The sequence below is a fragment of the Selaginella moellendorffii genome, unplaced genomic scaffold (genome assembly GCF_000143415.4).
Source record: "Selaginella moellendorffii unplaced genomic scaffold, v1.0 SELMOscaffold_112, whole genome shotgun sequence".
In the NCBI taxonomy this organism is placed as follows: Eukaryota; Viridiplantae; Streptophyta; class Lycopodiopsida; order Selaginellales; family Selaginellaceae; genus Selaginella; species Selaginella moellendorffii.
The window spans coordinates 58,495-82,720 of record NW_003314373.1 but is presented as its reverse complement, the minus strand read 5'-3'; the positions used below and the strand labels follow the sequence as shown (position 1 = coordinate 82,720).

At 48.0% G+C, this 24,226-nt stretch overlaps 11 protein-coding genes, 1 long non-coding RNA gene and 1 other non-coding gene across 14 annotated transcripts; 4 read left to right on the top strand and 9 right to left on the bottom strand.

Annotated features, from left to right (window-relative positions):
• Positions 1-9: 9 nt before the first annotated feature.
• Positions 10-767, bottom strand: LOC112342552 (protein RALF-like 22). The gene has a single exon (XM_024664573.1). The coding sequence runs from the start codon at positions 639-641 to the stop codon at positions 276-278; it is 366 nt and encodes a 121-aa protein (XP_024520341.1). The 5' UTR covers positions 642-767; the 3' UTR covers positions 10-275.
• A 226-nt stretch (positions 768-993) lies between these two features.
• On the bottom strand, positions 994-1,067 carry TRNAV-CAC. Its single transcript has one exon. It is a non-coding gene; the product is annotated as a tRNA-Val (tRNA).
• A 103-nt stretch (positions 1,068-1,170) lies between these two features.
• LOC9658549 (pentatricopeptide repeat-containing protein At4g02750) lies at positions 1,171-4,246 on the bottom strand. The gene is made up of 7 exons (XM_002990740.2): positions 4,237-4,246; positions 4,056-4,148; positions 3,887-3,985; positions 3,791-3,835; positions 3,615-3,735; positions 3,450-3,551; positions 1,171-3,397 (listed from the first exon to the last, which is right to left on the bottom strand). Exon 7 carries the CDS (start codon positions 3,203-3,205, stop codon positions 1,199-1,201), a length of 2,007 nt encoding a protein of 668 aa, XP_002990786.2. The 5' UTR covers positions 3,206-3,397; positions 3,450-3,551; positions 3,615-3,735; positions 3,791-3,835; positions 3,887-3,985; positions 4,056-4,148; positions 4,237-4,246; the 3' UTR covers positions 1,171-1,198.
• On the bottom strand, positions 3,297-4,296 carry LOC112340419. The gene is made up of 5 exons (XM_024664590.1): positions 4,237-4,296; positions 4,056-4,148; positions 3,791-3,886; positions 3,615-3,735; positions 3,297-3,397 (listed from the first exon to the last, which is right to left on the bottom strand). Exons 1-5 carry the CDS (start codon positions 4,294-4,296, stop codon positions 3,297-3,299), a joined length of 471 nt encoding a protein of 156 aa, XP_024520358.1.
• LOC112342551 lies at positions 4,263-5,107 on the top strand. Its single transcript, XM_024664572.1, has 2 exons — positions 4,263-4,538; positions 4,590-5,107. Exons 1-2 carry the CDS (start codon positions 4,295-4,297, stop codon positions 5,054-5,056), a joined length of 711 nt encoding a protein of 236 aa, XP_024520340.1. The 5' UTR covers positions 4,263-4,294; the 3' UTR covers positions 5,057-5,107.
• Positions 5,108-5,209: 102 nt separating this feature from the next.
• On the bottom strand, positions 5,210-7,424 carry LOC9659150 (beta-glucosidase 44). Its single transcript, XM_002990739.2, has 12 exons — positions 7,254-7,424; positions 7,118-7,184; positions 7,006-7,064; positions 6,879-6,954; positions 6,655-6,814; positions 6,342-6,594; positions 6,172-6,287; positions 5,899-6,116; positions 5,796-5,827; positions 5,647-5,749; positions 5,492-5,594; positions 5,210-5,444 (listed from the first exon to the last, which is right to left on the bottom strand). Exons 1-12 carry the CDS (start codon positions 7,377-7,379, stop codon positions 5,270-5,272), a joined length of 1,488 nt encoding a protein of 495 aa, XP_002990785.1. The 5' UTR covers positions 7,380-7,424; the 3' UTR covers positions 5,210-5,269.
• A 377-nt stretch (positions 7,425-7,801) lies between these two features.
• On the bottom strand, positions 7,802-9,126 carry LOC112342550 (protein CHLOROPLAST ENHANCING STRESS TOLERANCE, chloroplastic-like). 2 transcript variants are annotated; one of them, XM_024664571.1, is made up of 7 exons: positions 8,993-9,093; positions 8,759-8,942; positions 8,661-8,705; positions 8,467-8,580; positions 8,322-8,402; positions 8,038-8,262; positions 7,802-7,979 (listed from the first exon to the last, which is right to left on the bottom strand). In XM_024664571.1, the coding sequence occupies exons 2-7, from the start codon at positions 8,927-8,929 to the stop codon at positions 7,890-7,892; spliced, it is 726 nt and encodes a 241-aa protein (XP_024520339.1). In that variant the 5' UTR covers positions 8,930-8,942; positions 8,993-9,093; the 3' UTR covers positions 7,802-7,889. The 2 variants fall into 2 exon arrangements, with proteins under 2 accessions (XP_024520339.1, XP_024520338.1); XM_024664570.1 differs by having other exon boundaries at positions 8,759-9,126.
• Positions 9,127-9,221: 95 nt separating this feature from the next.
• LOC9659149 (lycopene epsilon cyclase, chloroplastic) lies at positions 9,222-12,077 on the top strand. The gene is made up of 13 exons (XM_002990801.2): positions 9,222-9,261; positions 9,335-9,751; positions 9,813-9,981; positions 10,060-10,195; positions 10,265-10,378; positions 10,430-10,535; positions 10,590-10,724; positions 10,779-10,886; positions 10,940-11,036; positions 11,108-11,239; positions 11,294-11,426; positions 11,482-11,691; positions 11,749-12,077. The coding sequence occupies exons 2-12, from the start codon at positions 9,494-9,496 to the stop codon at positions 11,651-11,653; spliced, it is 1,560 nt and encodes a 519-aa protein (XP_002990847.1). The 5' UTR covers positions 9,222-9,261; positions 9,335-9,493; the 3' UTR covers positions 11,654-11,691; positions 11,749-12,077.
• A 472-nt stretch (positions 12,078-12,549) lies between these two features.
• LOC112342558 (G-type lectin S-receptor-like serine/threonine-protein kinase SD2-5) lies at positions 12,550-15,123 on the top strand. Its single transcript, XM_024664589.1, has one exon. The coding sequence runs from the start codon at positions 12,550-12,552 to the stop codon at positions 15,121-15,123; it is 2,574 nt and encodes an 857-aa protein (XP_024520357.1).
• A 136-nt stretch (positions 15,124-15,259) lies between these two features.
• On the top strand, positions 15,260-18,197 carry LOC9658548 (lysM domain receptor-like kinase 3). The gene is made up of 11 exons (XM_002990798.2): positions 15,260-16,239; positions 16,318-16,374; positions 16,430-16,609; positions 16,671-16,816; positions 16,866-16,955; positions 17,003-17,108; positions 17,162-17,313; positions 17,374-17,468; positions 17,535-17,682; positions 17,759-17,863; positions 17,937-18,197. Exons 1-11 carry the CDS (start codon positions 15,567-15,569, stop codon positions 18,099-18,101), a joined length of 1,917 nt encoding a protein of 638 aa, XP_002990844.2. The 5' UTR covers positions 15,260-15,566; the 3' UTR covers positions 18,102-18,197.
• Positions 18,184-18,633, bottom strand: LOC112342554. Its single transcript, XR_002991005.1, has 2 exons — positions 18,480-18,633; positions 18,184-18,406 (listed from the first exon to the last, which is right to left on the bottom strand). It is a non-coding gene; the product is annotated as an uncharacterized LOC112342554 (long non-coding RNA).
• A 193-nt stretch (positions 18,634-18,826) lies between these two features.
• LOC9658547 (NAC domain-containing protein 76) lies at positions 18,827-19,356 on the bottom strand. The gene is made up of 2 exons (XM_024664588.1): positions 19,185-19,356; positions 18,827-19,098 (listed from the first exon to the last, which is right to left on the bottom strand). The coding sequence occupies exons 1-2, from the start codon at positions 19,354-19,356 to the stop codon at positions 18,827-18,829; spliced, it is 444 nt and encodes a 147-aa protein (XP_024520356.1).
• Positions 19,357-20,858: 1,502 nt separating this feature from the next.
• On the bottom strand, positions 20,859-23,374 carry LOC9659146 (ATP-dependent zinc metalloprotease FTSH 2, chloroplastic). Its single transcript, XM_002990737.2, has 4 exons — positions 22,025-23,374; positions 21,654-21,967; positions 21,360-21,600; positions 20,859-21,291 (listed from the first exon to the last, which is right to left on the bottom strand). Exons 1-4 carry the CDS (start codon positions 23,198-23,200, stop codon positions 20,947-20,949), a joined length of 2,076 nt encoding a protein of 691 aa, XP_002990783.1. The 5' UTR covers positions 23,201-23,374; the 3' UTR covers positions 20,859-20,946.
• Between the last annotated feature and the right edge of the window lie 852 nt (positions 23,375-24,226).

The window sequence follows — 24,226 nt, the reverse complement described above, 5'->3', positions numbered from 1 at the left end:
TTCAAGCGAGACAACGAAGAAGGAGTTCTTTATTAGTGATGAAGAAGAACGTATGATCATATAGACACACTCGATCTCCAACAATGTGGTCGTGAAGAAGATTATTAAGCCAGCCAGTAGTACAAGCCCAAAGAATCTTTACTTCCCTCGCCATACCCAGGAATCGAAGAAGATATAGGAGATAGAAGAGGAGGCGAGAGAGAATTCTCTTCCAGAGCTAGCAATCGAAAGGAATTTCGCCCACCATACCTCCGCAAATCGATTCCGCGACGCCGCTAGCCTGTGTCTCGCTGACAGCGAGTGATTGTGGAGCAGCCGCGCTGCGTAGGGTTTGCCGCGCCGGTGGCTCTGTTGCAATTGTTGGTGTAGTAGGAGCGCCCGGAGCCCGGCGGGCAAGGAACCCTATCGGCCTGGAGCGAGCCATAGCTGATGTACTGCTTTTGCCGCTGCTGGAGGAGGCGCCGGAGTAGCGGCGAGCTCAGCTCGAATTCGTCGTCGCTACACTCTCCAATGCGGCCCTGGCAAGGCTTTCGAATCATCCCGACGAGCACATCGGCATGCCCGGACAATATTTCGGCCCTGGATTGAGCAAGAAGAAGCAATGCGACGATCAAGAACACAAATCCCTGCAAATGCCCCATCCAAATCGCGCTAGGCAATTCGCTCCAGCGCTCCAATTGCAAGTAGCTGGAAGAAAGAATGGAAGATTGTAAGAACCCTAGCTAAAGAACGCTATACTTTCCTCTCTTTCCCTCTCTTTCTCTCTTATCGCGACTCGCGACGCTAGCTAACTAAACTACAGCGCTACTAGAACTCCTAGCCGGTTAATTCCCAGAAAGGATCCTCCACAAACCGTGTGGACAAAGTCGCTTAACTAACAGCCTTGGCATCAATGGGAAACCAAGCTTTTAATCAAGGCAAGAGGAGCTTTGTCAATTAGGTGGCTGCTGGTTGCTGAGCTGGCATGACGACAAAAAAGTGGGCGAGAGGGAGTGTCTGGGCCCGGGTTCGAACCGGGGCCCTCTAGTGTGTGAGACTAGCGTGATGACCAACTACACCACCCAGACTTGGTCAAGAGCTTAAAAGTCAAATGCCGGCCAGAGGATAAGTTGACCAGGCCACCCAGCAGTGAAAAGTCAAACACTTGGGACTTTTTTAAGTCGCTGTGCGTTGACTAAAAAAGTTCTTGCATTTACAATCATAGATGGCGGGAATGATCCACAACAGCGTTTGACAAGAGCACGTACGAAGCGCCCTTTGATGGATCCACATTCATCATCGTATCTGCGATCTCTTTGGCTCGCTTGGAATCGCGGTGGACTCGACAAGCTCCCAGCAAGATCGTCCACGAGACCTCGTCCGGGAGAAATGGCATGGAGTAGATCAAGTTCTCGGCTTCCACAATCTCTCCCGCGCGGCCCAGGAGATCAAGTATGGAGTGGTAGTGTTGGAGAACTGGGGAGACTTTCCTGTCCCCGATCATCGACTTGAAACACTCGAGACCCTCTTTGAGGAGTCCGACATGGCTGTGTGCCGTGAGAACCGCGATGAATGCGAGCTCGTCGGGCTCGATCCCTTCCAGTCCCATGAGATGGAAGAGCTCAAAGGCTTCGCTGGTATGCCCCCTTTGGGCATATCCCGTGAGCATGGTGGTCCATGCAAGGAGGTTGCGCTGCTTCATACTATCAAACAGCTCTCTGGCCTTTGTGAGATGTCCGTTGTGGGCATACGCCGAAACCATGTTTGTTTGCGCGACTAAGTTGGCCTCGGGCATTTCCATGAAATACCTGGTCGCTTGATCGAGTTTCTTCACCATGTTGTAAGTGGCGACGATCAGATTCCACGAGTAGACGTCTCTACACGACATGAGATCAAAAGTTTCCTGGGCTTGTTCGATGTGCCCGTTTTGAGCATACGCCTGGACCATCGCATTCCACGACACAAGGCTCCGCTGTGGGATGCCCGCAAAGATCTCCAGAGTGACCTCCAAGTGTCCACTGCTCGCGACCGCCGTCATGATCGTGTTCCAGGAGATCACATTCGTTTGCGGCATACGATCAAAGAAACTCCTCGCGATTTGGAGCTGCTGCTCATTCTGAGCAAAGACCGCAACCATTGCATTCCACGACACGACATCCCTCTGTGGCATCTCATCAAAACTCGATTTTGCGGCCTCCAAATCGCCGATATGGATGTAAGCCTGGATCATTGCGTTCCAAGACACAACGTTGGTTTTCTTCATGGATCGAAACACCTTTTGAGCCTCTATGGCGTCTCCGTACTGGGCATATGCCGAGACCATGAGCGTCGCCGAGACAACGTCGTGCTTGGGCGTACGGTCGTACATGAGCCGTGCCTCCTCTATTTGCCCTCGAAGGGCATATGCTTGGACCATCGCGTTCCACGCAACGTTGTCACGCTGGGGCATCTTTTCGTGCACTGCCCTAGCATATTCCAAATTACCGTTTTCCGCAAAACCCACTAGCACGGCGGTCCACGCAACGACGTCGCATTGTGGCATCTTTCTAAGTATATGCCACATATCCTCAAGATACCCGCATGCGGCATTTGCCGATACTAACTCTGTCCACGAAACGATGTCTCGGTTTTCCATTTTCTCGAAAATCGTCATCGCCCAATCGCCAAAACCAAGCTGGTTCATGCTTCTCAAAAGGGTGTTGATGGAAACGTTGTTTTTCTCCGGCATCGCTTCGAAGATTTCCATCGCACTGGCAAAATCCCCACTCGTGGCAAAAGCCTGGAGTAGCGCGTTCCACGACACGATGTTCCATTGTGGCATTCGATCAAAGAAGTGCTTGGCCTGCTTAAGATCCCCCGCCATCGCGCACCCACCAATCATGGCCGTCCATGGTATGACATCCCGGCCGTCCATCCTCAAGAACAGCGCCATCGCCTCTTCCACTCGCGCGTTGTGCGCGAGCGCCGAGACCATGAGCGTGTGGGAGAAGCTATTGGGCTCATGGATTCCATCGAAAACAGCGCGCGCGCTGTCAATGCTGCCACACTTTCCATACATCTCGACGAGGAGATTGGAGAGAAATCTGTTCTTGCTGAGATGGGGCGAGCCAAGGAGTTGCGAGTGGACGCGCAGCGCCTCGGATAGATCCCTGCCCACGCCTCGCGATCGGATGAGCTGAGCGAAGAAGGCGATCTCATCCTGGCTTTGCTTTCTAAGAACATTCATACAAATCTAAATGCCCATAGCAACAAGAAATGGCGCCTAACTTTAAGAACCCTAAGTTTGAATTTGGACGGCCACGATGCGTGGATACCATTCAAGTGGATTTTTCCAAATGCTCCTTTGGATCTTCGTCTTCGTCTCGCAAAGCCAGCATCTTTAGAAGGAAGGATCGAAATTCGGCGATGGAGTCGTTGTCTAGAGAGCACATGAACGAAGATTTGTCTAGCAAAGAAAATGTTGATCTTACCAAGCTCTGGAACACGATGACCATGAGGATGCCTCAAGATCACTGGGTTCTCGAATTTTGTCACGAGTGTCTCCCCGGCCGGGCGATTAAAGTCCTTCCTTCCTGTGTGGATTCAAAGCGTTTCACTCGATCGGTGAGCTTTTGCCATGAATCATCCATCGTTACCGATTGTGTGGAGCGAAGGACACTTGATTGGAGTGTCGTAAGCCGCCGACATGGGCTTGTATCCAGACATACCTCCGCCGATCAAGATCACAAACTTGATCGGCGTAGGAAGAAGATCTTCCTGCAAAGAAAGAGGTTTTTGGCGAAACAATCTTAGAACTTTTACGATGATTCACCTTCAAACGCTGATATCCAGCTAGTTGTCCTGCGAGAAATGCCCCCTGAAAGAAGCAAAACGCTTCGTGAAAATCCCACTTTGAGCTCCTCCAAACCTGTGAAAATCCCATCAAACCATCGAATGGACCGTGCGACTTCATGTAATCGGAGATGTAAGAGATACACTCCTCGACTTGATAGAACTCGGTAAAATCCTAGAAAAGAGAAGCCAAGAGGAAGAAGAAGATCCAGCTATGGTTTGAATGAGCTTAGGAAAAATCTCACATTGTTTGTACGATACCATTCGTAGAAGGGCGGCTCGAAAAATCCCTGGACAGTGGACGGGCCCTCGGCTGGAAATGGGGCATCCAAGTAGCTCTCCGGATCAAACAGCACAAAAGCCCCGGATCAGTTGAAACGAATCGACGCTCTCTTTCGAGATCGCCCAAACAAACAAAGAGCTTACCAGCTTCAAGAGATCCATCACGGGCGCTCCCCAGCGCGCCAGCCCGACTTGCTTCTCCATGATCCGAGCGCTCGTCCGGAAGCCGTGGAGGCAAAGGACGCGCAGCGGCCGATCGCTTGCTCCCGCCATAGCCACGGAATATACTAAGATATCTATTTGCTCAAGAGCCCCAAAATGTAAAGCTTGGTCAAATCTATCTTGGCCTGTGATTTTCTTTTTCCTGCTTTCCATGGATCGAGTGGCAATTGATGGCGGCCTTTTCCAAGCTTTGTCTCCAGCAAAAATCAGCGTCCTGGAAGAAGGTAGTACTGCTTTCATCCACTGAGAAGCTCTAGCATTTCTTGGAATTCCAGGTGGAGGCTTGAGCCTTTGGGTTTTTGGTGTTCTTGTCACTCTCAAAGTTCTAGCGAACGAGACCACCGCAAGCTCCTATGCCTTGTTCGAGGATTTGGTTCCCCCGGGAGCTGGGCCTCCCCTCCACATCCACACCCGGGAGGACGAGAGCTGGTATGTTCTTGATGGAGAGCTAACTTGGACAATTGGGGTGGAGCGTTTCCACGCCAAGCGCGGCTCCTTTGCTCATCTCCCCCGCCTTGTGCCTCATACTTTCGCCAACGAGCTTGACAAGCCTGCCCGGATGCTTGTGACTTACGCCCCTGGCGGATTTGAGCAGTGGTTTCTTGACGTTGGCACAGCTGCTAGCTCCGGCAGTGGACTCGAGATGTCGCCACCGCTCGAGACGATTGAAGAGAGGAAGAGAGGCGTGGAGCTGATGAAAGCCTATGGGATCCTTTTTCCAAACGTTCCAAGTCAATCTTGATTCTAAATTGTGCACCATGGAACAAAAAGCCATTCCCCAAAAAGTTCTACACTTGAGAATCTTCCTTCCAACAAGGAGATTTCCATACCACCTTGAAAATGCTTTATAGAGGAGGATCTTAACCACATTCCCACACTCCATAGTCAACATGGGTAAGGAAATATGCAAGAAATTAATATGCAAAAAAAACCAAAGATAAGAGTTTGTGATATCTTAATCCCTTTTTAGCAATGTTTTAAACCACTTTGCAGACTCTTTTGGAATCCTCTTGAGCGTTTTGTGCTTGAAATCGATGTAGACGAGACCAAATCGTGATGTATACCCTGATAGCCATTCAAAATTATCCACCAGAGACCAAGCAAAATATCCATGAACATTAGCTCCATCCCTGAAAGATTTCAGCCATTGTCAGTTTAGAAAACTAGAGCTTATTACTTCATTGCTGCAACTAAATTCTCAATGTAGCTTTGGTAGTAATTGATGCGAGTTGTATCATGCAATGATTGAAATAGTGTAAGATTTGCAGGATCGTCCATTCCTTAAAGAACACCCATAAGCAAATGGTTGGATTGCAAAACTATAAAACTTACCATTCTCTGAAAGCACAACCTTTGGATTTCCATAGTGGTCTTTAATGTATGACAGTGCTTTGTACATTCCCCAGGGAACAATGTATAGCCATGTAGAGTGTGCCTACAAAACAAGAATAAAATAAAAGAACTTCAATAAAATCTCTTACTCGTGGCCCAATTGAAACTCCATCTCTGTCATCTATGGATTGTGCAAGGAAAGAAACAAACAATTAGAAAGAAAAAAAAAATGGATTGGAGATTGTGATTTACGTAGCATTTGGATGTTCATGTCTTGAAAATAATCAGTGGTGTTACGATTTTGAGAGCCAGCATCTTTGGCATAGTATGTTGTGTAGTGATTGATACCAACAAAGTCCACTGATCCCTTCACCATTTCAATGTCATCCTTGGAGAATTTCGGAAGTCGTGAGCCAACATACTGTTGCATTGTTTTGGGATATGATCCATTTATGATAGGCTCCAAGAACCTAAAAACAGTTCTAAGCAACTTGAAAAATCAAAAACAACTTCACAACTTCTTACCAGCCTACATGAAAGTCTCGCCCTCTTTGAGCTGCATCAATGTCTTCAGTTGAGTTTGAAAATGGCTCGTAATACACAAAATCCAATAAGATTCCAATGGATCCCTTCTGTTTCTCCTGCAATAACACAATGTGTAGTAACTCACAAGCTCAAGAAAAGAAAGTACAAACCTGATACTTTTTCCTATATACTTGAGCAGCAGAGCCATGAGAAAGCAAAAGGTTGTGAGCCACAATGTAAGGCTCAGTAGCCGAGTTGCCTTCTGTACAGTTTCCATAAGGTGCTGAGCATCGGCCAGGTGCGAATTGGCCATTGTCATACCCGAGCTGAGCAACAACTCGTGGCTCGTTAAAGGTTGTCCAGTACTTCACACGATCACCGAAAGTTTTGAAGCAAAACTCTGCAAAGTTTGTAAAGTCTTTCCTGCAAAGAAAAGCAAACGAGCTCCTTGAGATAGATATCCTATTCAAGATGAAAACTTACACTACTTTGCGACTCAGCCATCCTTCGTAATCCTTCTCGAGTGACTCTGGCAAGTCATAATGATTGAGATTGGCATAAGGCTGGATCCCTTTCAGGAGCAAGTAGTCTATAAGCCTGTTGTAGTAAGCTACTCCATAACGATTTACTCTTCCTTTCCCCTCTGTTTCAGCCATGATCAGGAGGTCTCATCTCATTCCTTGAGAGGCTAAAATGTCTACAAATACCAGGAAAGATGCGCGACCAGGATATTGAGAAGCGATAAGCATCCATGTTGAGGTCCGCCATGAGATCGATGTCTTCCTGATACAAACTGGACATTAGAAGAGCACAAGGAATAGACGGACTGAAAACCTTGTATCGATGGTATTCATCCACTGCCACATCTCCAGTTGCATTCTCCTGAACTCTACCTGGAGATTATCCACAATAGGAGATTCTCAACAGCATCACAATTCTATCAGACCTGGAGTGCGGATGAAAACGTCCCAGATACTCGGCCCTCTTCCATATTTCTTAGCCGCTCCTTCGACCTGGCAAAACACAGGAAGCTCAGCTCTTGTTCAAAGTTTTCCAAAGAACAATGAATCAATTTAGCCAACCTGATATGCTGATGTTGCTGTTCCAAACGTAAATCCTTTGGGAAAGCTGGCCCGAGATAGATTCACATACGCTGCATTGGTGACAAGAAAAAGTCCTAGAAACACAAGCAAGACGCACTCCTTCATCTCGTCTTGTCTCACTATAACGTCTAAAACCTTATCTGTGTGTTCAAGCTTGAAGCAGTCGAATAAAGAGTCAGAGAAAAAAAACTAAAGACTTGGCACTAAGGTACCTTTCGGCTGTCACCAATTTTTTGTCACTTTGCGAAGACTGCAAAGCTGCTAGCCAAACAATTATTCATCCACCAGTCCGCAAGGAAAATGATCTTTCAGAAAGAAAGTCCGTCAAAGAGAACCTCTAGGCTCCGACTCTAGACTTTCAGAGATGAAAATACCCTGAAAACGAACACGAAACATGTCTCAGGAGATTCAAACTTGAGAGCACTTACACAAGTTCAGATAATTTGAGAGCACTTACAAGTCGTTCAAGCGTCGTTTCCTAAAACTTTTCAATCAACGAGTTAGAGACGAATCAAGAAACAAACAACTTAAATGGCATCAGCTCGCAGCAGGCTTATTTATAGGCTCGAATAAGTTAGACGAAAATCGTCCTCACGGTAAGTTCTGTGGCGCAAATCACTGAAAAGAGTTGAAGAAAAGGATTGCAACCACAGCAACACCTATGAGTATCGGCAACAAGCTCACTAAGTAAAGCAGGCTGTATCCCTGGAAACGTTTAGTAGAGATCAGAACAAAACCAAAAAACTTGAGAGAGCTAACTTACAAATGCTGGAGGCAACTTCTCAGACATGTCTTTCTCCTTGCCGGGTATAATCTCCGCTGCCTCGTCCCAGCCCCCACCCGGTGTCGACTTGAGCGGATCGGCGTCCACCTCGGCGTCCACCTTGGCGTCCACCTTGGCACGCTTGCCGGCGAAAACTGGATCAACTCCGGTATCCGTGATTTGAGCGTAAGATGATTGACGAGGATCTCTTTTGTCAGCCATTTCCTTCGAGGGTTTTCACGAGAAACTGAGCACTGGAAACAAAAGGAAAGAGTAATGCTTACTTCAAGGTTGGGCCAGCTGAGTAGCTCGTTCCTTAGCGCTCGCAGGAGTTCTCGATCATCTGGAATTCTACCTTCGCTGATCTATAGAGAAAACCAGAGGCACAAGCTATGATTCCGTAAAACGAGAAAGGTGGAGTGAGCTTACGTCTATCAAAGCGTTTCCCATTTCATCCCGGTAGCTCGTCCATTCACCATCCTCAGTGAGCACTCCAGCAGTTTCCGCCTCACGAGGATCTTCTATCATAACAACGAGCCTGACCTGGGATGAAAAAAGGAGCACGAGAAGAAACAAAAAAATGTAAGACGATGGCAGCGAGGTCATGGAAAGAAAGGTCGCACCTCGTTGGGAGTCATGTCTCTGTTGATCCTTAGAAGCTCCAGTATCTACAACAAAGAAAACGAATGAAAACTGGAAGAAAGAAAAGTTTTCTACGTACTCTGAGGATCTGATCGACGCACTCTTGGTCCTCCTCTTCTTCTGGGGTAAGATCTCTCGCCACAGTCTCTCCAGCCGATTCTTCTGTTCCATCTGATTCATTCCCCTCAATCTCTACTACACTGGAAGGGGAGGATCCTTCCTCTTTGTCCAATGCGGCGAGCCCTCGCATTGTCCTTCTCCTCCTTCCATAGCCAGTCGAATCGCGACGAGTGGAGAAGAAACTAGAGGATACCTGGAGCCCGAGGGCCGTGGATTTGCATCGCTCACATCTCAGCACGGCACGGCTCCTGGCGATGGCGATCCTGGACACGATCCTCGCCCTGACGATGGCGCAGCTGGCGACGCTGGAGGAAGTGCTGGCCATATCCATAGGGTTTTGCTCCAAAATATTTGGCGGGCTATCCCACTGGATAAGACGGTCCCAGCCGTCGATTTGGATTTAGGGTTCTTTCCAGCTATGGTTGCTGCTATCGTTGCGATGGCGGAGAGTGCCCGCTCCAGGTAAGGAATCTCCTATTCTCTTGTCCCTGTCGATTGGATGCTCCATGCTGATCGAATCCATGCGATCTTTCAGGAATGCCGGGTGATTTCAATAGGAGCTGTCTGTAGTGAATAGGAGATTCTTTGTCTCTCCTAGCGGACATTCCTGGAGACGTTTCTTAAAATACATTTGCTGTGACGTGCATAGAGAGGAAATTTGTGGCCGACGCAAATTGAGCTACTTTTTCTTGCGATGGCATCTTTGATCAAGCCATCCACCGCCTTCTCGACTGGTTTTCTCACCAAAGAATTGCAAGAGGGCTGTGGAGTTGCCAGGATTTCATACTGTAGGAGCTCAAGAAGGCGGCAAAGCTATGCCAAGGCAACAGTGGCTCCTCTCCAGAAAAAGTATGTCGACGAGGGAGACTATGTCAAGGCTGGGGGCCAAGAGCTTAGCTTCGTCCAGATGCAAGCTTTGAAGCCCATGGATCAACCAAAGATCGCTGACAAGGTTCGATGGTGTTCTTCGTTTTGTTTTTCCTTGTTTTTCTCACTTTGGTTTTTTGATCCAGTTGACGGCATTCACTGACGATAAGGTGCTTGATCTGGCCGTGATAGGCTGTGGACCAGCAGGGCTCGCGCTAGCTTCCGAGGCAGCCAGGCGAGGATTGAGTGTGGTGCTCGTGGGTCCGGACATGCCATTCACGAACAACTATGGAGTTTGGCAGGACGAGTTTGATGGTACGCAAAAAAAAACCTCTCACGTTTTTGTCAAAGGCAGCTGAGCTTTACGGTTTGCGTCTTTTGTTTTCCTGGCAGCTCTTGGGCTGGAAAGTTGCATCGAGCATACTTGGAAAGACACGGCTATGTACTTCACGGATAACGATTGTTTGCTGCTGGGGCGTGCTTATGGTCGCGTGGGACGCGACCGACTTCGGGAAGAACTGCTGAGGAGGTGTGTGACAGTTTTTCATTCTTTAGTTCTGTCTGGTTGGTCGAGAGCATAACTAGTTTTTTATGACAGGTGCCAAGAAGCGAACGTTTTGTATCACTGCTCGGAAGTTGAAGATATTTCCCGGGTTGACAAGAACAGTGGGAGTACACTTGCGTGCGCCAGTGGGAAATCCATCAAGTGCAGGTTCTCTGTTCATTGCGGCGGCATGTTCTCCTGATTCACAGTAGTTTGCAGGTTGGCTACATTTGCTTCAGGTGCGGCATCTGGTAAGTTTTTGAAGTACGAGGCGCTTGAAGAGCGAGGAATGAGCGTCCAGACGGCATACGGCATTGAAGTTGAGGTTCGAGGATCGTGCATTTTGATTGTTTAAGGATTGAGTTTTTTTCTATTGCAGGTCGAGAAACATCCGTACGATCCGAATGTGATGGTGTTTATGGACTATCGAGATTACAAAGCTGAATCTGGAGAGGGCGAAGTTCCGTCGTTTCTGTATGTCATGCCTTTCTCAGAAACCAGAGTCTTTTTTGAGGTTAATAATTCTTCCTTTGTTTCTCTATGCGAGCTTGACCTGATCATTTTGCAGGAAACCTGTCTAGCTGCAAGACCTGTTATGTCATTCAATACGCTGAAGGACCGGCTTTATACGCGGTTAAACAAGCTTGGAGTGAAAGTTGTTCACATGTACGAAGAAGTAAGCTCCTGTATCTTGGATTCAGGCGACTTACCTGGTTGGTTTATTGCAAGGAATGGTCTTATATACCTGTTGGTGCCACCCTTCCAGACACAAATCAGCAGCACTTGGCATTTGGTGCAGCTGCAAGCATGGTTCATCCTGCAACAGGTTTAGCTTTTTTTTTCTCTTCCTTTGCTTTCGTTCATTGCATATGGTCTGAGACGTGGATATTGATGCAGGCTATTCAGTTGTTCGTTCATTGTCCGAAGCCCCTACCTATGCAGCTGCTATTGCGGCAGCACTACAGCCTCGAAAAGCCAGTCCTGGTTATCTTCAACTTCAAAGGGATTCCATATCCGCAGCCCTCGAGGGTAAGAAAGACTTGCATATTATATCGCTTCTTTGATGAGCTTTTTCATGTGTAGCATGGAACGTGCTTTGGCCTAACGAAAGGAAACGACAGCGAGCATTCTTTTTCTTTGGCCTCGAGCTACTGCTGCAGCTTGACGTGCAAAGCATGCGGACATTCTTCCAGACGTTCTTCAAACTTCCTGAAAGGTACCGACTGAAACGTCAATCAATACACTGGAAAAGCTGACTCTTTTCTTGCTAGGATGTGGAAAGGCTTCCTTGCAGCTGATCTCTCCTCTGCTGAGCTGATATGGTTTGCACTGCTCACGTTTCTAGTTGCTCCAAACACGCTCCGCATGCAACTGGTCAAGCACTTGATCAAGGATCCAAGTGGCGCCAATTTAATCAAGTTTTACACACAGTTGTGGCCGTAATAGACTCGCTACGATATAGACAGTTTTTTCTCCCGACAGTAAGTTTGCGAGAAAGCCATCTTTCATTGTCTTATACCATTGTTTTTTGCAAGAAGCAAGTAGCTCTCGCTGGCTCCAACAGCGTGTCGGACGAAACCAGGGGCCTCCATCAAAGATTTGATTCAGCAAAATCTTCCAGGGAAGTTGCTGAGCGCTGAGTGAAATTGGAGGCATTGAGGAGTTTTATTTATTCCTGCCGATCGAGCATGAAACCGACTCTCGAGCCTGGAGCCTTGATCACAAACTTCCAACGCTGGATCAAGTCTACAAAGTAACACGGTTTCGTGCAAGAGACTACCTATGAAGTCAAGGAAACATTGTAAACTACTCGCCCCTCGGAGAGGCTAGACAGAAATGAAAATAACTCGAAGAACGATCCTGCGCTCCCAAATGAACGAGCGATCATAGATGGAAGTAAAGCGCAATCACAGGTGAGAAAAATCTTGGCGAAGTTCTTGTCTCAATGATCCGGAAGCTTTGTCTTTGTTTGTAAGTGATTGCGCTGGCTAGGATTCATGGCGGTCCGTTTCATGGTTGCCGCTGTGATCCCAAACATCATTGATGTCATGCAAGGAGGAGTAAGAAATTTCCATACCAATTCTGTAGAGTAATTTTTTTCTAGTTTCGTAGTTTCAGCTTAAACATCCAAGTGTCTTAATTCTTATAACAGGAATAACACAGAAAGGTTAACACACAGTGTGATCTTGAATCAAACAAGGCTACGTTACAATAGAAAAATTACTCTAAGTTCGTTGTAAAGGCATCTCTCATCGTCTTATACCATTGTTTTTTACAAGGACAGGCATCTTTGGCTGGCTTCAACAGTGGTGTCACTAAACTCCAAGCAACGAGGCTCCATGCTATTCATAATTGCTGGACGACGAGTAACTTCGTGTCCATCGAAGATCGGCAACGAGTCCCCAGGGGATGCTTTCGTTCCCAAGTTTTCATACTCGATCAGCATGGATGAAGCTCCTTCATGGCTCCAGGTGATACTCGTCACGCAGCTGCTTCTTCTCACGTTGTTCGCAGGAGAATCCACAGCTCAATTGATCAGAAACTTCACAACTTTCAAGATCGGGTCCTCGAACCAAGTAGCCGAAGGTATGGTTCTTCTCGTCAACAACGCTACCAAGAACATAGGCTGTGGCTTCTCTTCGGTACAGTGTCCAAATAGACCGCAAAAGTGCCTGGTTCTCGGTGTCGCCTTCCTCGGTAAAGATGGTGGCTTCCTCCCAGATCATCTCGTGTGGACGGCGAACGGGAACGATCCAGTTTCTCCGCAATCCACAATCGTGCTCACTGCTCAAGGGAACTTAGAACTCAGGGATGCAAGGAGAGGACTCGTCTGGTCGACCAACACCTCCAACTTGGGAGTCCGCATGCTAAAGCTCAAGATGTCTGGAAATCTGGTGCTTGTCACGGCCAACGGGACAGAAGTCTGGAGAAGTTTCGATCATCCAACGGATACTCTCATGCCCGAGCAGATGCTCCATATCGGGAAGAAGCTCGAGGCTTACAAATCTTCGTCGGGGCTGGACTTGAGGACTGGAGACTACTCGCTGGTCGTGGAGGAGCGAAAGGTGGTGATGTACGTGAACAACACGATGGAGCAGACGCTGTCGAGCTACGCAGCCTGGTCTTTGAAGAGCGATGTCAATGCCACCATCGGCTGGCTCAAGTTTTCCAAGACGAGAGATCTCCTCGCAGTGTTCTCCGCCAACTTCACCATGCTCGACCGGACCAAAGTGAGGACGAAAAACAGGACCTTGCGTTTCATGCGTCTGGAACGCGATGGAAGCTTGAATCTCCACTTCGAGACCGGCAAGCCATTTCCTCTCAACAAGAAGCTCCAGGGGAGTAAGTTCCAGGTTCCTCTAGCGGGAGAGTGTAGCCTTCCATTCAAGTGTAGGAGATACGGGATTTGCTCGGGGAATGGAAATTGTAGCTGTCCCTCGGAGGACTTTCGTGGATCGAAGAGAACTTGCGAGCTTCGCCGGCCGCTACTTTGCAACAAAAACGCAAGCTCGCAGCGTTTGATCCGGCTGGAGAACACGGACTACTTCTCGACGCAGTTTGACGCAGGAATTCCAGTGAGCTCCGTGGACGAGTGCATGAAGCTGATCGTGGAGAACTGTTCCTGGGACGTTGCCATCTTCAAAGACGTCCGGAACAGGAGCCTGTGCTATGGCTTCCGCAACGTTCTCTCGCTCATCAACGTCACCGGCAGCAGCAGCGCTACCTCGCTAGCCTTCATCAAAGTCGAGAATCCTCCGCAGTCGAGCAGCAGTAGCGGACGACAAAGACGACGAAGAACAGCAATGTGGCTGGCGGTATCTCTCGCCATCGCCACGCTTGTGCTCGTTCCACTCGCGCTGCTCTACTTGCGGAGCCTGTCCAGGCAAAAGAACGTGAGTGACGAGCTCCTCGAGTCCATCCCGGGAGTTCCACGGCGGTTCACGTTCCTGGAGCTCAAGAACGCCAGCGCCAACTTTAGCCGGAAATTGGGACGGGGGGGCTTCGGCACGGTCTACCATGGAATGCTGGAAGACGGCACCAAAGTTGCAATCAAGCGGCTCGAGAGCTCCCGAGGTGGCGGAGACGACCAGTTTCGAGCCGAGGTGATCGCCATCGGCAGCGTCCACCACTCCAACTTGGTGAAGCTCATCGGTTTTTGCTGCGACGAGCACAAGCACACGCTCCTGGTCTACGAGTACATGCCAAACGGATCGCTGGATATGTGGATCTTCGCTCGAGACGATAACAACTTCCTCGACTGGAGAACTCGGTCCAAGATCGCGCTTGACATCGCAAAGGGTCTCTCGTATCTCCACGAAGGCTGCGATCAATCCATCCTCCACCTGGATATTAAGCCGCAGAACATCCTTCTCGACGTGGAGTTCAAGGCCAAGATCTCCGACTTTGGCCTCGCCATCTTCGCTGCCAAGGGATCCAACAATCTCCGCGACACGGCGCTGCGAGGAACTCCCGGATACATGGCTCCCGAGTGGCTGCGCTGCGAGGTCTCGCTCAAGATCGACGTCTACAGCTTCGGCATCGTGCTACTCGAGATCGTGAGCGGCAAGCAAGCGCTCGAGTTCCTGGACGCGATCGACCACCACAGCGATAGCGACGACGATCATCGCCCTTTCCACGCCGAGCAGAGCGACCTGGTGGAGCTGCTCGACCCCAGGCTCAAGGGATGGAGCTACTCGAGCAGCGAGGTGGAGAGATTCGTGCTCGTTGCGCTGTGCTGCATCCAGGACGATCCATCCGCCCGGCCGGGCATGGGCAATGTCGTCAAGATGCTCGAGGGGAATCTCGCGGTTCCCGACCCGCTCATCAGCCAGAGATACCAATCCACGGCAATTCCATTCGGAATCGCGAGCTTCCTCGCCTCTAGATTGCGATCCAGCAAGAACACTCATTAGAATGGACTCTTTGACCAGACGTTGGCTATCGTGGACTGATCGAACATTTTGACTGACTTTGGACTGGCACTGTGATTGCGTGGGCGTTGCGTACAGTGGGCGGGGCATACGTATTTATGGACATTGGTACTACAGTCCTTTCGGCGATCAAACTGGTCCTACCAGAACAAACGATGTAGAAATCTTCGTTCTCTGTGTTTTCTTGCGAGCGAGCATCTTTGCTGTGCTCAACAAAGGGAATCAAAGCGCCCTCCCTTCTTTCTTTTCACCTTTCCAATCCGGAAGACTTCTTTTGCAATGCAATGTAGCTCGCTGCTGTTCCAGATTTTGTCTCCTTCGTGGTCTTTGATCAATCCCTCTATTCTTCCTCGTCTCAATGGCTCACACCAAACGAGCTATCTAGCAAACAGTCACTAGATTTGCTCTCCCTCCACATCAATTCGATGAAATCAAGGCGAGGAAGCCTCGGCGCCACGGGCGGGGGCCAGCAAATCCTCCAAATCCACCACCAGGTCTCTCAATTCCCCATGATTTCTTGCAGATTTGGCGCACGGATCCATCTGGGTCTCCTCCTCCTCGCGTCCTCTATCGCAATTGGCACCGCCCAGCTCGCCAATCCGCTCAATTGCTCCGACCCAGCAAGGACGTGCTCTGCGTTCCTCCATTACATGCTCCCAGTGGATCAATCGCTCCAGGACGTGGAATCCATGTTTGATGTGTGGCCTCCAGCCATCGCGATCGACAACAACACCATGTTTGCGCCCAGCTCCTCCAATCAAACCTCCATCTTCGTGAAGATCACTTGCGGGTGCTCGTCTTCCTCGCACCTCTACGGCTATACGGTTCGAATCCCATCCCCTCCTCGCGACTTCCAAGGCTTGGAATGGAAGGAAGCGCAGAATAACACCGCCTCTGGATACACCTGGCTTCTATGTGGCTGTTCCAGTAACACCTATCCGTACCTGGTGAGCCACGTGGTCCAGAACAAGGACACGCTGGCTCTCCTTGCCCTCCGGTACGGCACCAATGGGAGCGATATCAGCCAGCTCAACCACATCGACGGCAATGGCGCGTTCTTGGCCAGCGGGGTGGTTTACTACATTCCAGTGACAACACGTACGTAGAGAAGTTTTCTAGGGTTCTTGGATTTCTTCTTCGCTGGTTCTAAATTTCTATGGCGCCCCGCCAATGCAGCTCCCGGGAGCACCGAGGCGATCGCGCCAGGCTTGGATGGTGGCGCGCAGGAGCAGCGTAAGCTTTTGTAGAGATTTGTTGAGAGGTTTTTCACGGGTTTTAGGGAATCCAGCGGTTTTTGGCGGAAAGAGAAGGAAATCTCGATTGCCACTGGGTGCTGTTGTCGGGATCGCAGCTTCTGGCGCGCTCGTGATTGCATTGGCGCTGGGGTGTGCGATTTATTCCGCAAGACGATGTTTCTTGCGAGAGCCAAAGGAGTTTCCAGTCGCCAAAACACCCGCATTTTCCAAAGGTATCTGTTCTTCAAAGGAAACGAGCAAAAACATTCCTTGATATCATTGTTTTCTTCTCAGAGCTCATGAGCAAAGTGACGAATGTTGAGAAGCCTTTGGTATTTTCCTACGAGGAAATCGAAGCAGCCACAGACTGCTTCAAGGAGAGCAAAAAGCTCGGGCAGGGAGCTTACGGCTCGGTGTTTCATGGGATTCTTCGTAATCAGGTATATGAGAAATAGTTGTGGAAAACGTTGAACTGATGAGAGTTTTCAGGAAGTGGCAGTAAAGAGAATGAAAGCTACCAAAGCAAAGGAGTTTATGGTGGAAATTCAAGTCCTCTGCAAGGCTCACCACTTCAACTTGGTAAAGCTTGCTGCAAATTCTACCAAGTCGAACGATTATTTTATTAGGTGGAGCTTATTGGATATGCTTCCTGCGGCGAGGAGCTCTTTCTTGTGTATGAGTTTGCGGAAAACAGGTCGCTCAGTGATAGGCTTCATGAGCCGCTTTCTAAAGGTATGCATCACGACATGAAATCTCTTCTTAAGTTTCAATGCGTCTCTACGCAGGATACACGCCGCTATCATGGGTAACAAGAGTACAAATTGCTCTGGACGCCGCTAGAGGACTAGAATACATTCATGATCATACAAAGCAGCATTATCTTCACCGAGATATTAAATCAAGCAATATCTTGTTGGATGGTAGCTTTAGAGCAAAGGTACGTTCTATGATGCGTGAAATGGATTTGGTTTTCTCATTTTTTATTTGGTGTCCAAAGATCGCAGATTTTGGTTTGGCAAAACTAATTGAACAAGGTGAAGAGAATGGGGTTCTTACCCGCATCGTAGGAACCTTTGGATATCTTGCTCCGGAGTAAGTACGAGTTTTATAGTTTCAAATTCGATGGTCCCCGTCCTGAGTCATTCTCTATTAAACCAGGTACATGCGTAATGGACATGCCACTACAAAGTCCGATGTGTATTCATTCGGCGTAGTCCTTTTCGAGCTCATCACAGGCCAGGAAGCGATTTCAAAAAGCAGACTCCACATCCCAAGCACTCCAGAAAGACGATCGTTGATCTCCGTTGTAAGCATCGCGTATATGTAGATAGCATTTCTCTCTCTCTCTCTCTCTCTTCTGATGCATTCTCTTAGCGCTGCAGATGCTATCAGCGTTGAAAGACGCAACCCCCGTAAGCATTGGAAGGCTAAGGGACGTAGCGGATCCAACACTGGACAACACATACCCGAGCGAGTGCTTGCACAAAGTAAGTCGCAGTCGATTTTTCGATCAAAGAGTACCTTGTGAGATCTAACTGGCTTTGTTTCGACCGGCTGAAGGTGTCAGTTCTTGGAAAGCAGTGCGTGGAGGAAGACCCTCTGCTGAGGCCGGACATGAAGCAGGTCGTGTTCACGCTCTCTCACGTTTTGTTTAACTCCATTGAGTGGGAAGCTACACTGGCAGGCAACAGCCAAGTTTTTAGCAGAATAATGCAGGGAAGATAGTTTGTGAGAAGATCGTCGTACTATAGCCTACTGCGACATTGTATTCTAGATCCATGGTACGTTTTTTCAATGAAGGCTGAGACGCTCTCGATCTTCTTTCTCTCTCGCTTTATTATTGATAATGTTAGTGAAGGATCAACAATTTCACAGGGTTGACGGACGATGTCAAAGGTTAGCTATTCACATCGAGCAAGACTTATCAATGTTGTCTTTTTGCGCTTGTGTTGGTGGCCGTCCTTATGCTTTTGGAATGTCACAGTGTAGGGGTAAAGAAGAAAATGGCGCGCCTTGCAAGCTACTGCTTACTGCGGGTGAAAAATGCAAATCATAGTACTCGTGTTACTGACACTTGAAAGGCGATGTTTTTGCAGGACGTACCTCGTAGCTTTCCAGCTGCGGGAGATGAGAAAAGGGATCCTGGTACGTGTTTCTACTGCTCTCGATGCTGGGATTCAACGTTTCGTGCTTGTACGAGAAGAGATCCACAGGCTGCTGTTGCATTTGCATGCAGCTGCTGCTGGACGCCGCCATGTTTTGCTGCTGGTGGTGGTGTTGCTGCTCCTGCTGCTGCTGCTGGTGCTGGTGCTCGTCGTAGAGATATGAACAAGAGCCCGTGCTCTGGCATCGCTGCGGCGGCCTCTTCTTGAACATCCGGCACACCACCCATCCTTCTTCCTGCGAAAAATTGGGGTACTTTTAAGATGAGAAAGATAGATTCCAAGTTTCTAGCTTACGCTGCCGCTTTGCTCGTCCTCCAGCCGGTACTCGTGCATTATCCAGTCGGTCTTCTGCCCGTTTGGCGCCCGTCCCTTGTAGAACACCAGCGTCTTCCTCATCCCAATCAGCTTGAACTTGGTGTGGATGGCTTTGTCCCTCCCTGTTGCCTTCCAGAACCCCGCTGTTGTGGCCCTGTTGGTTCGGCTCCCGGTCGGATACTTCTTGTCTTTGTGGCTGAAGAAGTACCACTCGCTCTGATCTGCCGAGCTCGCGCAATCCTCTGTGATCCCAACCTTTGTCAAAGATTTACCATTCTTGCAGAAGTTGGAATGCTCTAGAGTCTAGAGGCTACAAATTCTTCCATACCTTGCAGGTCCCATGGCTCCATCTTGTAGAGATCAATGTCCCGGATTATGTCGAGATCGATGGCCTCCGAGGACACCTTCTTGTACAGGTAGTAGCCGACGAGCTCCTCGTCCGTGGGGTGGAACCGAAAACCCGGAGGGACGTGCGAGTGGCCGTGCATAAACGGAGACATTCCTGTCCTGCAAAAAAACTAAACCTGTAAGTACAAATCTAAGCGCGAAGTCATTGGATCGTGAATTCTCGGGTGATTGTATTACTCGCTGCTGCTTCGATGGAGCTCGGCTATGTCAGTTCATCCAGCTCTTGCGACGAAGCTCAGACCCCGAAAGAAAGAAGCTCAAATGATGGAAGCTGGAGCTCTTTTGGATGGAATTCGAGAGGTGCCAGCACTGTGCAAATGCCACCAAAAGGGTAAGAGGAGAGAGCGAAAGAGAGACTATGGAAGAGATCCGAAGTGGTGTGCATGCGAAGGAAGGGAAAACCAAACCTTGGAAGAAGAAGAAGAAGAAGAAGAAGAAGCCTTGCACAAGTCAGTGAGTGAATAAAATACTGATTTCCAACCAACTTATGAGTGCTAGGCAAGTCACCTTTGGGTATTCATTTCCGAGATGAATCAAGGTTGGCTTGCTGTGCAAGAAAATGGCGGTGGGGGTCATTTTACTTGCCTTAATCTGCTCACTGCAGCATCTTCCGATTACTTGTTTTGCATTCCCGGTGTTTACACTCGCTTAATTTCAGTTAATTTGTGTGCTGCAATGTTAGATATTTTCTTGTGTCTGTAATGTTACAGATCTTTCTGTTTCCAGTTGTTGAACAGCAATCTATAAATTATACATTAGATTAGTTAACTCCAAGCTTTTACTATTCAAAATAAAAATGAATATTCTAAGGGCATATTATATCATTATGGTATGAGAGGTCCCGAGTTCAATTCTCGGTACCCCTCTCTTTTCCCAAGCTGGTCACTTTTGGGCTGGGCTGGGGGAGAAGGTAGGAGCGTAGTGTTTTTGTCTTGGAGAACTTGCGAGACAAGTGTGATTGCTATTGGTCTCCTTAGTGCGGCACGCTACACAGAACCTCAACTCGAGCACTCTTTGCTGTGTCTTGTCTTTGCGCTGGGATGAAATTGATAAGAGCCACTGGAATCGACGCAAAGGTTTTGGGATCCACAGGGTTTGGATCGCCAGAGAACAAGTCTCTTTGGAATTCTCCACCGCAATATAATTCTGTTGGGCTGCCAGTGGTTCATTATTTGATCGCCAAAATGTGGGCGAGCCTTCTAAAGAACAAGCTCTCACATCTTTTTTGCTAAACTTTGGGAGAATAATAGATGCAGAGACATGCAGTTCTCAAGTTTTAAGCTCTAGGTTGTGGCAACACAGGCATGGCGATGGGAGTGAGACCACATGATGCTCTCCTCTCCCTGGGCATCGAGCTTTTCTTTTCTTTGGATTGCCGAGATAATTTGCTTGGAAAGGCTTGGCCAAAGTCCGTCCTCTGCTATTATATTCGTATAACATTAACATTAATGGTATGTGATTTAGGCGTGGCAATAGGAATTGGTATGCTACGTGTGATGCAGCAGTGGAGCTTGGGCATGGCAATGCACTAGGCAAATTGGTGAGGCATTTAAAATCTTGAGCATTTGGGTCTTGCAAATTACTTCAAAATACATGAATATTCTAAGAGGATATTATATTATTAGTTCCAACCCAAAACATTCACTCATGAAGTTAGTATAACTCGTTTTTACAGGTCCCTTTTAAACTGGGAGTGGAGCATCCTCTGGAGCTGTAGGCACCTTGTTGAGCGCAGGAATCTCTGTGAACTCCGACAGCAACGCTCTAAACTCGTCACCCGCCATCGTCTCCTTCTCCAGCAAAACTTCGACGATCTTGTCGATGGCGGCTCTGTTCTTCCGAACGTGACCCAGCGCGATCTCGTACGCCTTGTCCGCGATGGACTTCACAGACCTGTCGATGTCCTCGGCGAGCTTCTCCGACATGCTGTTGCGCGCCATCATCCGCATGATCACGTCGCCACCTTGTGCCGAGGGATCGACGAGCGACCAAGGACCGATCTCCGACATTCCAAACACCGTCACCATCTGCAAAAAATCATCGTCATGAGCTCAGCCTCTCCCTGTGGATTCATGGAATGGAGCACGCAAAGTACCTGGCGAGCCATCTGTGTGACTTGCTGCAGATCGCCCGCAGCACCGGTTGTCATCTCTGGCTCTCCAAAGATAACCTCTTCCGCAGCTCGGCCACCCAGGGCTCCCACGACTCTGGCGAAGATTTGCTGCTTGGAGATAAGAGTTGGATCTTCACCTGGTATGAACCATGTCAATCCGCGAGCTTGTCCTCGTGGAACCAGGCTCAGTTTCTGGACGGGATCGTGTCCCTGTGTCAGTGTTCTGCAAAACACATTGATAGTCATGGAAGACTGAAAACGTAGCCGGATACTTACGCACAAACAGCGTGACCGACTTCGTGATAAGCAACCAGGCTTTTCACTTTCCCATCGGTCATGACGGTTCCTTCCATTCCAGCTACAATCCTGTCGATGGAGTCATCCACCTCTTTTGCGGATATCGCACTTCTTCCTCTTCTCCCAGCCAGGATTGCTGCCTCGTTCAGAAGGTTCGCAAGGTCCGCTCCACTGAAGCCAGGAGTTCTCATTGCAACAATGTCCAGCTTGACGTCCTCTTCAAACTTTTTGTTTGCTCCGTGAACTTTCAGAATCTCAGTTCTGCCTCTCACGTCTGGCACATCTACAGTCACCTATCGAAGGAAAGAAAAACCATTTAGGATGAACGAGCATTGCATCTTCAGACTTACCTGTCTGTCAAATCTTCCTGGCCTCAGCAGTGCAGAGTCGAGAATATCTGACCTGTTGGTGGCGGCGATCACTATAACACCCGTGTTGCCTTCAAAGCCATCCATCTCCGTTAACAGCTGGTTCAAAGTTTGCTCTCGTTCGTCGTTTCCTCCTCCGATTCCTGTGCCTCTCTGCCTTCCCACCGCATCAATCTCGTCGACGAAAACAATGCATGGAGCATTCTCCTTGGCCTTCTTGAACAGGTCCCGCACTCTCGAAGCTCCAACCCCGACAAACATCTCCACAAACTCTGACCCCGAGATTGAGAAAAACGGCACGCCAGCTTCTCCAGCAATGGCCTTGGCCAGCAAAGTTTTCCCCGTCCCTGGAGGCCCAACCAGCAGCACACCTTTCGGTATCCTTGCACCCACAGCAGTAAACCTCTCGGGCTTCTTTAGAAACTCTACCACCTCCATGAAATCCTGCTTTGCCTCGTCAACTCCAGCAACATCCGCAAACGTCACCCCAGTGTTTGGTTCCATCTGGAACTTGGCCTTGGACTTTCCAAAAGCCAGAGGATTCCCTGGCCCGCCCGGCATTCCTCCACCTCCTCTTCGTGACAAAAGAAAGAGCCCACCCACGAGCAAAAGAGGAAACGCTAAGTTTCCAAGCAAGTTGACGACGGTGGAACCCAGATCCTCCTGTGGTATATGAGCAGCAAAGTCGATGTTCTTCTCCCGGAATTTTTGTAGCAGCTCTTGGTTTAATCCTGGAAGCTGGACTCTCACTCTCTGGATCCTGTTTCCAAGCTCGGGTGACACAGCTTCCACGATTGCCACTGTTCCATTCTCAAAAAGATCCACCTTTTTAACTCGATCCATGTCCAAGTATTCCAGAAATCTCGAGTAGGACATCCTTGACGAGGCCACCCCTTGCTGTTCTTCCGCTGCTCTAGCCTTTTGAGCTACCAAGGACGAGATTCCAGCCACGCCTAGACCGATCTTTCTCAGCAATCCTCTCCTACCGGTGCTACTGCCACTAGAATCTTGCTGCTGGGATGCGACGACATGGATTCTCGAGCTCTGCACTGCCAGAGGCTGGATGCTTACCGCGAGCTTGTGGCCGAGGTAATCCTTGCCCAGCGCGCTGGAGCTAGGGCTTCGAATCGCCACAACGCTGGCTGTGGCCGACGCCATTGCTAGACGATCGTGGATTCCAATGCGAGCTACACTGCTAATGCGAGGATTTGGAGTTCTAGAGTCCCTAAAATACCTTGCTGGATCGCGCAATGCGATGTGTGGAGCGCTTGGCTCCTGGCTTGGCGCCTTGACACAACGATACGTGCTTCTAGACTGGAGGATACGTGGCACAAAGAAAACTAGTGGCCATTACTGTCCGACGTGGCGCAAGCCTACGTGGCAGACATTAAACAAAGGAGTAGTAATATAACATGATAGGTAAGTATTCTCTTATTAAATATGTTCTTTCACTCTTTCCATTTATATGATTTATAGGCTTTTTTTTTCACATTCATTTAACCAAATTTAAATTAATTTTTTTAAATTTCAATCAATGCACACTTTAAATTTATTCTATGTTACCCTTAGTTATATTTTACTATTTTAATGCACTTTAATATAACACACTGATAAAATGAGTTCTGCCAACTTTTTCATTTATTATTTGCTAAAATTAAAATTTTCATTTAAACTTTTTTTTAAAATCCTTTTTTACCTAGAAAATTTTTTTTATTTAAACTATTAAAATTTTTCTTTTTATATGTTATTCAAGGTTTTGTTTGTTTTAAAGATGTACTATAACTATAAATGTGTTATTGAAATTTTACTATAATATAAATAAGATCATTTGGCCTAGCTTTAAACTTAGAACTTTTTATTGTATCATTTTCGAGTTTCATTAACTTTTTCATGAGAAAAATTTTATAAAATATTTATCATCTTTTATTGTAAAGTAATTTTTATAACTTTTGATGGAGGAATAGTTTAAGTGATATATTCACATCTAAATTTTATGTAGTATAAATTATCTCTATTTTAGTATTTAATTAGATTTTGCTGATGTTGCATATTTTGATGGATATTTTTTTACTTATTGTCATTCATTATCATGTATCATAAAATTAGTAACAATATTTTTTATTAAATAAAATACATAATTGATGATAAACTTTAATGTTTTGGGGTTGTTTCAAATCTTTATGA

What these genes read in the sequence shown, in the direction of transcription:
- LOC112342552 (XM_024664573.1), bottom strand. Translation starts at nt 641, where the DNA reads ATGGGGCATTTGCAGGGATTTGTGTTCTTGATCGTCGCATTGCTTCTT.
- LOC9658549 (XM_002990740.2), bottom strand. Translation starts at nt 3,205, where the DNA reads ATGAATGTTCTTAGAAAGCAAAGCCAGGATGAGATCGCCTTCTTCGCT.
- LOC112342551 (XM_024664572.1), top strand. Translation starts at nt 4,295, where the DNA reads ATGATCCGAGCGCTCGTCCGGAAGCCGTGGAGGCAAAGGACGCGCAGC. An exon ending in AATCAGCGTCCTGGAAGAAG is followed by an intron (nt 4,539 to 4,589) that starts GTAGTACTGCTT and finishes TTGGAATTCCAG; the next exon opens with GTGGAGGCTTGAGCCTTTGG.
- LOC112340419 (XM_024664590.1), bottom strand. Translation starts at nt 4,296, where the DNA reads ATGGAGAAGCAAGTCGGGCTGGCGCGCTGGGGAGCGCCCGTGATGGAT. An exon ending in TGATGGATCTCTTGAAGCTG is followed by an intron (nt 4,149 to 4,236) that starts GTAAGCTCTTTG and finishes TTTGATCCGGAG; the next exon opens with AGCTACTTGGATGCCCCATT. An exon ending in AATGGTATCGTACAAACAAT is followed by an intron (nt 3,887 to 4,055) that starts GTGAGATTTTTC and finishes GGATTTTCACAG; the next exon opens with GTTTGGAGGAGCTCAAAGTG.
- LOC9659150 (XM_002990739.2), bottom strand. Translation starts at nt 7,379, where the DNA reads ATGAAGGAGTGCGTCTTGCTTGTGTTTCTAGGACTTTTTCTTGTCACC. An exon ending in CAGCAACATCAGCATATCAG is followed by an intron (nt 7,185 to 7,253) that starts GTTGGCTAAATT and finishes GTGTTTTGCCAG; the next exon opens with GTCGAAGGAGCGGCTAAGAA. An exon ending in ATGAATACCATCGATACAAG is followed by an intron (nt 6,955 to 7,005) that starts GTTTTCAGTCCG and finishes AGTTTGTATCAG; the next exon opens with GAAGACATCGATCTCATGGC.
- LOC112342550 (XM_024664570.1), bottom strand. Translation starts at nt 9,124, where the DNA reads ATGGCCAGCACTTCCTCCAGCGTCGCCAGCTGCGCCATCGTCAGGGCG. An exon ending in GAGACATGACTCCCAACGAG is followed by an intron (nt 8,581 to 8,660) that starts GTGCGACCTTTC and finishes TTTTCATCCCAG; the next exon opens with GTCAGGCTCGTTGTTATGAT. An exon ending in TGGGAAACGCTTTGATAGAC is followed by an intron (nt 8,403 to 8,466) that starts GTAAGCTCACTC and finishes TTTTCTCTATAG; the next exon opens with ATCAGCGAAGGTAGAATTCC.
- LOC9659149 (XM_002990801.2), top strand. Translation starts at nt 9,494, where the DNA reads ATGGCATCTTTGATCAAGCCATCCACCGCCTTCTCGACTGGTTTTCTC. An exon ending in GGGAAATCCATCAAGTGCAG is followed by an intron (nt 10,379 to 10,429) that starts GTTCTCTGTTCA and finishes AGTAGTTTGCAG; the next exon opens with GTTGGCTACATTTGCTTCAG. An exon ending in AAACCAGAGTCTTTTTTGAG is followed by an intron (nt 10,725 to 10,778) that starts GTTAATAATTCT and finishes ATCATTTTGCAG; the next exon opens with GAAACCTGTCTAGCTGCAAG.
- LOC112342558 (XM_024664589.1), top strand. Translation starts at nt 12,550, where the DNA reads ATGCTATTCATAATTGCTGGACGACGAGTAACTTCGTGTCCATCGAAG.
- LOC9658548 (XM_002990798.2), top strand. Translation starts at nt 15,567, where the DNA reads ATGAAATCAAGGCGAGGAAGCCTCGGCGCCACGGGCGGGGGCCAGCAA. An exon ending in CTACATTCCAGTGACAACAC is followed by an intron (nt 16,240 to 16,317) that starts GTACGTAGAGAA and finishes CCGCCAATGCAG; the next exon opens with CTCCCGGGAGCACCGAGGCG. An exon ending in AGGCTCACCACTTCAACTTG is followed by an intron (nt 16,956 to 17,002) that starts GTAAAGCTTGCT and finishes TTATTTTATTAG; the next exon opens with GTGGAGCTTATTGGATATGC.
- LOC9658547 (XM_024664588.1), bottom strand. Translation starts at nt 19,356, where the DNA reads ATGTCTCCGTTTATGCACGGCCACTCGCACGTCCCTCCGGGTTTTCGG. An exon ending in GGAGCCATGGGACCTGCAAG is followed by an intron (nt 19,099 to 19,184) that starts GTATGGAAGAAT and finishes TTGGGATCACAG; the next exon opens with AGGATTGCGCGAGCTCGGCA.
- LOC9659146 (XM_002990737.2), bottom strand. Translation starts at nt 23,200, where the DNA reads ATGGCGTCGGCCACAGCCAGCGTTGTGGCGATTCGAAGCCCTAGCTCC. An exon ending in GTCGGTCACGCTGTTTGTGC is followed by an intron (nt 21,601 to 21,653) that starts GTAAGTATCCGG and finishes TGTGTTTTGCAG; the next exon opens with AACACTGACACAGGGACACG. An exon ending in TCACACAGATGGCTCGCCAG is followed by an intron (nt 21,292 to 21,359) that starts GTACTTTGCGTG and finishes GATTTTTTGCAG; the next exon opens with ATGGTGACGGTGTTTGGAAT.